The sequence below is a fragment of the Ictidomys tridecemlineatus genome, chromosome 2 (assembly GCF_052094955.1).
Source record: "Ictidomys tridecemlineatus isolate mIctTri1 chromosome 2, mIctTri1.hap1, whole genome shotgun sequence".
NCBI classification, from domain to species: domain Eukaryota; kingdom Metazoa; phylum Chordata; class Mammalia; order Rodentia; family Sciuridae; genus Ictidomys; species Ictidomys tridecemlineatus.
Genome location: NC_135478.1, coordinates 71,946,664 through 71,958,107, shown reverse-complemented (window position 1 = coordinate 71,958,107; position 11,444 = coordinate 71,946,664). Strand labels below are relative to the sequence as shown.

Here is an 11,444-nt window from a genome sequence, read left to right as displayed (position 1 = left end):
TCTTGAAGCCCCACGCGCACTGCAGCCACCAGAGACTCTACAACCTTCCCGCCGAAACCCTATCCAACCAGAAAGCTCCATCACTCTGAGTCGAGTAAAATGACCAATCAAAATGAAATCTGGGGCCTCGGCCCGCCCTGTGGAGCTCTGGACCAATGACCAACTGAGCATTGGGAGTTAATACACTGCAGCGCGCACCGCCGGGTCGTTGCACGCATTTCGATAGATAAAGTTGGCTGTATACTAAAGAGGCGTCGCGGAGGGAGATCAACATGGTAGGATCCTGCGACGGAGGGCGCTGCCGACTAGGCGCGCGGGGGGAGGGGAGGGCATTCAAAGTCCACTACGCAGCCAGGCGACCAGGCAGAGGGACCTACCAGTGCCTAGGGTGCGGGGCTGAGCTGGGAGAGGAGCCAGGAGGAGTGTTCTTCGGCCCGAAGGCAAGAGAGACCCAGATGGAGAGAGATGTGTAGTAGGGAGTGTAGAAAGCGTGGGGGCAAATACATTCGGTTCCCAGAGTTGAGCTGTATAAGAACCAGGGTGGCACCCACGTTTAGAAGTTTTTGTTTTAGAAAACACTCATGGCTTGACTTGGCAGAACAGAGATGTTAGGCAGTCTCTAAAGGAACAAAAAATACCAGTGAGGTCGTACAGACAGTGCGGTTTCACGGTTTCACAGCTTTCTGGTCTGGGATCTTCCCTACAAAACTAAAAATTATGGGGATCCCAAAGAGCTTCACTGTGGTTAATAGCTGCTGCTGTTTGTCATATTAGAAATTAAAACAAGAGAAGTTTTAAAACTATTTATATATTTACTTAAAAGAAACGCATGTTATTATAAATAATAACTATTTAAGCCTGAGTAGCAAATGTTTGTTAGGTCTCCCCCCCTCAAATTTTAAAAAGGCATCTAAGGATGCCTAAAATCCAATCTACTCTGGAGGCTGAGACAGGAGGATCACTTGAGCCCAGGAGTTTGAGACCAGCTTGAGCAACATAGACAGGTCCCTGCTCAAATTTCACACACACACACACACAATGGTATCCTATAAAAAAAAATTGGCACTGAAACTTGCAATTCACTCAAGTCATACTGTATTTAGTACGAGGTCATGGGGTTTATATAATAGTCTGTCATACTACTTAAGAATAGAAATGTTGTAATGTTTTGAGCAACTAATAAAAATTTTTTAAAAAAGAATAGAAATGTAATAAAATTAGTAGTTTTTAAGTCACTTCTTTAAGGAAATTTTTCAATGAAACTGATTTTTTTTCCTCTAAGTTTATGGGGGTGGTGCCTTTGCCTTGATCACTGCTAAGGTGTCAGCAGTTTTATGCACCCTTTCTGCACCCACTAGGTACTTGGGAGCTCCACTGAGGACTGTTTTGGGAAAAGAGATCAGCAAAAACAAAGAAGCATTGATTGGAGAAGGCACATCTTTATTATAAAGCAAAGGGAGGGCGGTTGCAGATTTGGTGGCAGGAAGTGATATACCTGCATAAGTATAAAACATGGTCAGCTACAAAGAATATAGCCAGATTATTGGCCTGGGGTTTGAAAGGTTGGATGAAATTCCCAATAATTTTTTCCTGCAGTGCCTGAGATTGAACCCAGGACCTCATACACCTTAGGCAAGCACTCTACCACTGATCTGCATCCCCGGCACACAAGTAATTTATTTTCAGAGGAGACCAAAGAAATGTAAAGTTTGATCAAAGAAATGTAAAGTTGGAAGATCAGTGTGAGGTTGGCAATGCTGAATTAACATGGGAGTTCTCTTGAAAGCAAGGGTGGATTTACCTGGTTGCTAGGATTTGGCTCTTTTTTCTTTTTTCTTTTCTTTTTCTTTCTTTTTTGGAAATGAGGAAATTAAGAGGGCTGGGAATGTAGCTTAGTGGAATAGGACATGCTTGCATATGGGAAGCACTGGGGTTCATCCCAACACAACAACAACAACAACAAAAGAAAAAGAAAGACAAGAAAAACAAAAGTAATGGCAGATTTGCCAAGTCAGATCTTACTGATTCAGGGTTAGCAGAATGCCAGTGATGCCATCCTGTGAAATACAGAGTGTCTGGATTTCAGTAATGAAAAATCCTGTATTGTTGGATGGCTTCAAAAGGATTTTCCCAGAGTGCTGAGCAATTCCTCAGAAGAGCAAGTTTCTTGCATTAAGAGGGAAATTTCTTGCTGTGGTTAAATTATGTAGAGTTTATTTGAGGTAAGGAAACATCACCTGTACATCTCCCAGAAGCAGAGCAGGTTCTGAGAACTCCATCTGATAACATGATCTGAGAGCATTCATTGAGAAACTGAAGTGAAACCTAGAGACCAACTTCACTGGCAATAGCCTAGTCAATCAAATAGTCAAATGGTTGCAGTTTAAATGCTCACTTGTTTACAGGTGACTCAGTCAGCTGATTCCAGAGACTTCTGCAACCAGCTAAGGCTTATTTACTCTGATGGAACGCTGAATTGGGTTGGTCTTTTGAGCCCACTGCAGGTGCCCAGTTCAAATGCGTAGCCTCCTACAAAATATCCTTTAACATTTGGCATTAGAGAAGTTCCTTCTGGAACTGAATGATCCATTAGGGATGATGGGGGTTTGTTGCATCATGTTAATTTTGTTTAGGGGGGTGGGTGGAGAGGGCACCAGGGATTGAACTCAGAATAACTTGACCATTAAGCCCTATTTTGTATTTTATTCAGAGACCAGGTCTCACTGAATTGCTTAGTGCCTTGCTTTTGCTGAGGCTGGCTTGGAACTCATGATCTTCCTGTTTCAGCCTCCTGAGTCACTGGGATTACAGGCATGCGCCACTGTGTCCATGTGGATTTTTTTTTATGCACTACAGAGTCTGAGATTTGGTGCTCCTATAAAAGGAAATAGCATATCTAATGGGTATAGTCCCTCAATTTTATTTGATCTCCTCTATGTATTTGCGAAGGCAATGTATTTACAGTTGAATAAGTAGCTAGTGAGTGTGCAGTTACCTCCCCTCTGGAAATAGATGCTTCATTGAAGATAGGTATTTTTGTTTTTTGAGATTACTTTAAAAGAGTACAATTGATAAAGTTATGGATAGCTGGTTTTTTTTTTTTTTTTGATGGTAAAGAAACAATCAAGGGCTGGGGATGTGGCTCAAGCGGTAGCGCGCTCGCCTGGCATGCGTGCGGCCTGGGTTCGATCCTCAGCACCACATACAAACAAAGATGTTGTGTCCACCAAAAACTAAAAATAAATAAATATTAAAAAAAAAAAAAAAGAAACAATCAAGAGGGCTGCGGATATAGCGAGATGGTGGAGTGCTTGCCTTATATGCAAAAGGCCCTGGGTTCTAATCCCCAGCACCACCACCACCACCACCACAACAAAAAAAAAAAAAAAAAAAAGAAGAAGAAGAAGAAGAAAAGAAAAGAAAGAAGACATCAAAAGACAGTTTACTTGGGAGGCTTAGGCAGGAGGACCATGAGTTCAAAGCCAGCTTCAGCAAAAGCGAGGTTCTAAGGAACTCAGTGAGGATTCTCTAAATAAAATACAAAGTGGGGCTGGGGATGTGGCCCAGTGGTTGAGTTGCCCCTAAGTTCAATTCCTACTACGCCCTGCCACCAAAAAAAAAAAAGACATTGAGGTATAAGAGCACTTGTGATATCTAGGAATCATTATACTCCTAGACTTAAAGGGGTGGGGAGAGAAGGGGAGGGGATGATTACTAGAAGTTGAGAGGGTATCTTTTTGAAGAGTACTGACTTTTAAAAGTAAGTTGTGGCCTGGATAAAGGGACTCAGGCAGTCCATCGTAGTCTGGCATGGAGGGAGCATCCTGACTACAATTGCTATAATCTCAAGTTCCTGCCACTGCTGGCTACTGGGAAAACCAACCAGAAGCCATAGGGCAAGAGTTAAGATGTCTCAGCAGTCAAGCACAGTGGCACATACCTATTATTCTGGTTACTGAGGAGGCTGAAGCAGGAGGATGGCAAGTTTGAGTCCAGGCAGGACAACTTATTGAGATCCTGTCTAAAATAAAAAATGTAAAGTAGCTCAGTGAGAGCGCACCACAGGGTTCAATTCCCAGTACCACACACACACACATGGTCTTAGCCTCTGTCCTCTAAAGTATCAGAGACAGGTAATACTACTTATCTATGAAGTAGCAGGAGGAGTAAGTAGGATAGAGAATGATATTTTGCCCTCAGCAATCTGTCTGAGCAGATGGAAGACACAGAGTGAATACCTGGGCTTGGGCCATGGTAATCTGGAACCTAGTCTATCTTTCCTTGCTTAACTCTTCATTACATTATCTGTTGCCCAGTGCACAAACTGCTCTATCTTCCTCAGTTCCCATTATAAGCCACAATAAGGAGTTCATTATTAATGTTACATGGCTTGCAGGCTTTAAAAAGAATCCTGATTTTGCGAAGAGGTTTTAAGTCCTGTGGCTGACTGTGCCACTTAACAGCTAGAGTGGCATAGAGCAATTCAGGTAGCATAGAGAACAGGGGTTGAAAGTGAAGTTTATGAAAGTGCCAGTCACTGACACTGTTAAAATACTAACTTGTAATGCTTTGCATGCTATATGGTTTCATTTCCCTTGAAGAGGAGTGGGTTTTATGTTTATGTTCTGGTTCCCAGCGCGAGTGTATCTCTATCCACGTGGGGCAGGCAGGTGTCCAGATCGGCAATGCCTGCTGGGAACTGTACTGCCTTGAACATGGAATTCAGCCCGATGGTCAGATGCCAAGTGACAAAACCATTGGCGGCGGGGATGACTCGTTCAACACGTTCTTCAGCGAAACCGGGGCTGGCAAGCACGTGCCCAGAGCGGTGTTTGTGGACCTGGAGCCCACCGTGGTTGGTAGGTGCTCATGCCCGCAGGGAGGCCTTCCTGGGAGGGTGGGAGAGCCTTGGTAAAGTCCCATGTGGACTCCTTGAATCCCTGTGCAGAAAGGAGGGATGTTGAAGCCTATGCTCCCAACATTGCTGGGTGAGGAACTCACTGGTGTGGACTGAAGGATCTTGACTGTGGGACTCAGGCACCTATCTCAGGAAACCTGCCCTGCAGAGAAAAGCTGGTAGCCAGCAGTAAGCTGGGCTGCAGAGAGATTCCCTCCTGGCTGTCTCTGCTGGTCAGGTGGCTCCCATGCACACCCAGTGCAAGGTGTACAGCCTTGGTTCCCTCCTTCATTGCCACCCACACTGACATGCTGGCATATACAGTCTTGAGCTGCCCGGAGACTGGAAACTTAAGTGTAGAACATTCATTGGGTTCCTCTAGATTGGAAGTCCTAGGTAGTTTCCCATAAGAGGTGGAAAACTGAGCACCTTTCATTGGTTCCCCTGGGACATAACAGAATACCTGTGTGACCCAGGCCATATGCGATTCCCTGATGGCATGGCCCCGCTGAAGTCACGCTGACCTGATGACTGCGGGTTTATGAGTGAATTTTTAATTGTTCCCTTTGATGTAGCTAGGGGTAAGAAAGAAAGATGTACCTGGAGAATCACCCATATGGGCATGTGAGCATTTTTCCCTCAGTGGGAACTGATCCTGCTGGCATTTGTACGACTGTTGACTCTACCTTACTACAGCCATAAGTGGCATTTGTGGTTTGTGTATCACACAGAGATTTTTCCAGTGTGTGTTTGTAGATTCAGCCCTCCTGCAGCTGGGTCCACTTCAGTGAGTACAGCAGGCCAGAGAGACTCCCTGAACATGTTTTTTTTTTTTTTTTTTGTAGATGAAGTGCGCACAGGGACCTACAGGCAGCTCTTCCACCCGGAACAGCTGATCACTGGGAAGGAAGATGCCGCCAATAATTATGCCAGAGGCCATTACACCATTGGCAAGGAGATTGTAGACCTGGTCCTGGACCGGATCCGCAAACTGGTAAGAAGAGCACCAAGGAGGCTTCTTGAAGAGGTTCCAGGGTGAGGGGGACGGTGGGCCTTGGATTGTGAAGGGGAGGTCGTCTGGGCAGGTCTTAGGTCAGGTTCTGGGATCTGACTAAGTCTGCAGAGTCTTCTTGTATGGTGTCTGCTGAGATGCATTGATAACCGTCTCTTGTCTGCTTTGGCTTCTGAGGGTAATGCCTGCTGGTTAGGCTCTTTATTTGAGTCCATGTGAACTTGTGAGAGCACAGAGAAGTGAGCCTGGCCTGTTGGAGTTTGGTGGTGTGTCTTCCACAGCCTTTGGCTCACATTGTGTGGTTTCTTGCAGGCGGATCTGTGCACAGGACTGCAGGGCTTCCTCATCTTCCACAGCTTCGGGGGCGGCACGGGCTCCGGGTTTGCTTCTCTGCTCATGGAGCGGCTGTCAGTGGACTATGGCAAGAAGTCCAAGCTGGAATTTGCCATCTACCCAGCTCCGCAGGTTTCCACAGCCGTGGTAGAGCCCTACAACTCCATCCTGACCACCCACACGACCCTCGAGCACTCCGACTGTGCCTTCATGGTGGACAACGAAGCCATCTATGACATCTGTCGGCGCAACCTGGACATCGAGCGGCCCACGTACACCAACCTCAATCGTCTCATTGGGCAGATCGTGTCCTCCATCACGGCCTCCCTGCGGTTCGATGGGGCCCTGAACGTGGATCTGACGGAATTCCAGACCAACCTGGTGCCATACCCCCGCATCCACTTCCCCCTGGCCACTTATGCCCCAGTCATCTCGGCGGAGAAAGCCTATCATGAGCAGCTTTCGGTGGCCGAGATCACCAATGCCTGCTTTGAGCCGGCCAACCAGATGGTGAAATGTGACCCTCGCCATGGCAAGTACATGGCCTGCTGCATGTTGTACAGGGGGGACGTGGTCCCAAAAGATGTCAATGCGGCCATCGCCACCATCAAGACCAAGCGCACTATCCAGTTTGTGGATTGGTGCCCCACTGGGTTTAAGGTAGGACTGGGTGCTGTCTAGTCATCATGCTTGTCAGCAAACAGCAGGCCTGAATTTTCATGACCTCCTGAGAACACAAATCCTTTTGGGAGTCAGTGCTTTTTTACTTGGGCTAGGCTCTTGGTTATAAATTAGTGAATCAGAATAATTTATTCATTGATATCTCTTGAATTTTCTTTCTGAATCACACTATGTATTTGTAATGAGCAGTTTTAAAAATTTTTGTTAAACCCATGAGTGTTTTTCCCACTTTTCAAAAAAAAAATTTATTATTTATTTATTTATTTATTTTTAAAGAATATCTCTATTTTATTTTTATATGGTGCTGAGAATTGAACCCAGTGCCTCATGCATGCTAGGCGAGCATGCTACCACTGAGCCACATCTCCAGCCCCTCAACTTTATTTATTTATTTACTTATTATTATCTTTTTAAAAAAATTTTTTTAATATTTATTTTCTTTAGATTTCAGTGGACACAACATCTTTGTTTGTATGTGGTGCTGAGGATGGAACCTGGGCTGCACGCATGCCAGGCGAACGTACTACCGCTTGAGCCACATCCCGAGGCTATTACTTATTATTATCTTTTTGGTGGTGCTTGGGATTGAACTCAGGGCCTTACGCATGCTAGGCAAGCAATGTACCAACTGAGCTCTATGTCCTCAGTCCCATATTTTTTATTTTGAAATGGTCTGGCTATGTTGCTGAGGCTGGCCTTGAATTTGGGATCCTCCCACTCAATTTCCATGTTACTGGAATTACCACACCTGGTGCACTTATATTTATACTTTTTAATAGAATATAGTATTTTCTGAAGAACTTTTGTGCCCCATTCTGATGGTAGGATTAGTGTAGGTACATTGGTGATTAATGTGTGTCTTTTTAACTATTTCAAATTTGGGTGTTACTAAAACAGACTATTGTTAATTAATCTCACTTTATTGTATAGGTATGTAGAAACTAATTTCAGTTTCAATATCCTATGGATTATCCAATTTAAGGAAAAACCTCCATGAATCTTTTTGTGCTGAAAATGGCAATATGTATTTTTTCTTTTAGCTTAGAAATTCTGGTGTGAGTTTTATCAAACACAAAACTTGAGTCACTTCTCCACTGGTACAAGATAGAAACTGCTATCTATCTACTCAGTTTTTCTAATAGTAGTTTCCTAAATCCTGTTGATTCTTAAAACTAGTTCTTGGACTTGGCTTGGCTTGGCTAGATTTTGTTTGGCTTTCTTTTTCTTTCTTTCTTCCTTCTTTTCTTCCCTCCTCAGGCATCAAGCCCAGCAAGTTGTGTATACTAGGAGAGCACTTTACCATTGAGCTCTTGTCTTTGGTTTTCATGCTATGTTCCCTGGGTTAGCTAGCCCTTTATTGCTTCTGGTGGCTCTACTGCAGTAGGTTATTTTAAAAATATTTTTAATTGTCAATGGACCTTTATTTTGTTTATTTATATGCAGTGCTGAGAATCGAACCCAGTGCCTCACACATGCCAGGCATGTGCTCTACCACTGAGTCACAATCCCTTTAGATTCTTTATTTTATTTTATTTTTTGTAGTTGTATATGGACAGGATGCCTTTATTTTATTTGTTCATTTTTATGTGGTGCTGAGGATTGAACCCAGTGCCTCACGCATGCTAGGCAAGCACTCTACCACTAAGCCACAGCCACAGCCCATACAGTAGGTCCTTATCTAGTATTTTTTGCTCTGAGTTTTCTTCTCTAGATCAGGGGTTTACACAGTTGTTAAACTGGCTGCCAAATTTTATAAATAAGGGTTAGTCTGACTAGTCACACTTGTTCACTTACAAATTGTTTATGGTTTTGCAATATCAGCACAATTGAGCAGTTTGGACAAAGAATTGTGAAATGTGGAATTTTTACTTTATCACTCTTTACAGAACAAGTTTGGTTCATCCCTGCTCTAGTTGTTACTACACAATTCTGCCAAAACTTGTGGTCAAGTTACTCCCTGATTCTGAAACATAGAATGCTTCCCCTTTGGTATCTCCTTGAGCATGTCACTCCCTCTCCCCAATTAAGACACAGATAGGCCACCTTCTGCCACTGTGGTAGTAGTATTCACATGACCTTTGATCTGCTACCTTCGTATATATCACAAGGGTTTGGTTGCTGGGTCAGAAGTGGGGGATATTCCTTGAGCCTTTCAGTTATATACAGTTCTTAGGATTTATCTGGGTGGAAAATGTTTTGGTTATAGAAATTCACCATCTTGTTATGGAGAAAATCCACAAAGAACACAAGGTAGTGTTTTTTTTTTTTTTTTTTTTTTAAGAGAGAGTGAGAGAGAGAGATAGAGAGAATTTTTTTTTTAAAGAGAGAGTGAGAGAGGAGAGAGAGTGAGAGAGAGAGAGAATTTTTAATATTTATTTTTTAGTTCTCGGCGGACACAACATCTTTGTTGGTATGTGGTGCTGAGGATCGAACCCGGGCCGCACGCATGCCAGGCGAGCGCGCTACCGCTTGAGCCACATCCCCAGCCCAAGAGAATTTTTTTAATATTTATTTTTTAGTTCTCGGCGGACACAACATCTTTGTTGGTATGTGGTGCTGAGGATCTTTTCAGAGAGAAGATGGAGTCCTTTCCTTTAGTACCATAGTTATCATAGTTGCTTAGACCCAGCCCTTCAGGCACTTGAGACTGAGCCAAGGATGACTAACTCCAAGGCTTATTTTTCCCTGCTTTTTCCTTTTCTGGAACCATTACCCTGTTGACCCAGCACCATGTGTGATACAAAGAAGGGCTCAGTGCCTGTTTGCAGAGTCAACTGAGCTTCTCAGAGGGTCATCAGAGGGCTCCTGCAGTGTATCTTTATATGAGGAAAAGTAGCCACCATTTCGGGGTTTGATATAAGTTTCATGGAATGCTTTCTTCCCTGGCAGGTGGGCATTAACTACCAGCCCCCCACAGTGGTGCCTGGAGGAGACCTGGCCAAGGTGCAGCGGGCTTTGTGCATGCTGAGCAACACCACTGCCATTGCTGAGGCCTGGGCCCGCCTGGACCATAAGTTCGACCTCATGTATGCCAAGCGGGCCTTTGTGCACTGGTATGTGGGCGAAGGCATGGAGGAAGGGGAATTCTCAGAGGCCCGAGAGGACCTGGCAGCGCTGGAGAAGGATTATGAAGAGGTGGGCGTGGATTCTGTGGAAGCAGAGGCTGAAGAAGGGGAAGAATATTGAGTGGAAAGATGAGACTGGCATGCATGCCTTGTCAACTCTTCTGCCACCCCTCAGCATAGGTGCCTTCACATTGTTTACAATTAAAGTTTCAGTATAAACCCTAAATTTCTGTGTGCTGCATAACTCTGTCCATAGAAGTGGATAGGATTTTAGAACCACACAGAAGGCCAGTCCAGGCTCCATAGTCTACTGTACTAAAGAGGGACTTGGGGATTATATTTCTGTAATGTTAAGGAACCACTGCCGAAGTGATTTGACCTGATGGAAGTATTTCAAATCTAGTTTCAACTGGGTGTGGTGATACATGCTTGTAATCCCAGCAGCTTGGGAGGCCAAGGCAGGATTCACAAATTCAATTCAGTAACTTAGCAAGGCTCTATGCAACTTAGACACTATCTCAAAATAAAAAAATAAAAGGATTTGGGATGTGGGGCTGGGATTGTGGCTCAGTGGTAGAGCGCTCGCTTAGCATGGGTGGGACCTGGGTTCGATCCTCAGCACCACATAAAAATAAAGGCATTGTGTTTTGTTCATCTATACCTAAAAAATAAAATGTTAAAAAAAAAAAAAAAAAGGACTGGGGATGTGGATCAGTCATTAGGCACCCCTGAGATCAATCCTTAATAAACACACACACACACACACACACAAAATCCAGTTTCAAAGCATAAAATTTATAAATTCCTAAGGAAACTGAATTGGATTTTCCCCATTTTTTAAAAAATTTTTAATTTGGGGCCTTCTCTGTTGATGAGACTGAATAAAGCATAAGAGTTTAGAAATGGAGGGCTTAAAATCTGAGGTCTGAGGGTAGGAAATGTCCACAAAATCCCTAAAACTGAGTCAAATGAGAAAGATCAAGGCAATTTGAGGGGAAAGGGATATTATTGAATTCCCCATAGGATGCATGACTCATTAAGTCACAACACATCATTATAACCTCAATGTTGTGTGGCCAGTTGGAGATAGTGCTCTCCTTCTACGTTCATACACTCACACCTCTTCCCTAGTATTGTGCACAGTTCTAATAGGGAATTCCACCTCTTGCACTTCAAGGGAAACATGTTGAGCTGTTTATAATAAAGACCTGGCAATACATATATCTTCTCTTGGACTGAAAAGCTGGGATCAAGAAAGTCAAGTCACTGGTTTAAGTTACTTGGTTAGTTAGGCTATAGAAAAACTGGGACCAGCATTCACCTCATTCTAAATCTATGTGCTTTCATATGTTCAGAAAGTGATAAGAGAACATTTGATTTTTTTTTCCCTTAACACTTTATTATTGAAACTTCCCTCTGATCCTCATGGTTAAAATTCTTACATGTAAATTGAAAA

General features: G+C 43.7%; 1 protein-coding gene across 1 annotated transcript; it reads left to right on the top strand.

Annotated features, from left to right (window-relative positions):
* Nucleotides 1-150: 150 nt before the first annotated feature.
* On the top strand, nt 151-10,214 carry LOC101975061 (tubulin alpha-3 chain). Its single transcript, XM_005334502.5, has 5 exons — nt 151-275; nt 4,637-4,859; nt 5,743-5,891; nt 6,222-6,902; nt 9,813-10,214. The coding sequence occupies exons 1-5, from the start codon at nt 273-275 to the stop codon at nt 10,107-10,109; spliced, it is 1,353 nt and encodes a 450-aa protein (XP_005334559.2). The 5' UTR covers nt 151-272; the 3' UTR covers nt 10,110-10,214.
* The last annotated feature ends 1,230 nt before the right edge of the window (nt 10,215-11,444 follow it).

What these genes read in the sequence shown, in the direction of transcription:
- LOC101975061 (XM_005334502.5), top strand. An exon ending in TGGACCGGATCCGCAAACTG is followed by an intron (nt 5,892 to 6,221) that starts GTAAGAAGAGCA and finishes GGTTTCTTGCAG; the next exon opens with GCGGATCTGTGCACAGGACT. An exon ending in GGTGCCCCACTGGGTTTAAG is followed by an intron (nt 6,903 to 9,812) that starts GTAGGACTGGGT and finishes CTTCCCTGGCAG; the next exon opens with GTGGGCATTAACTACCAGCC.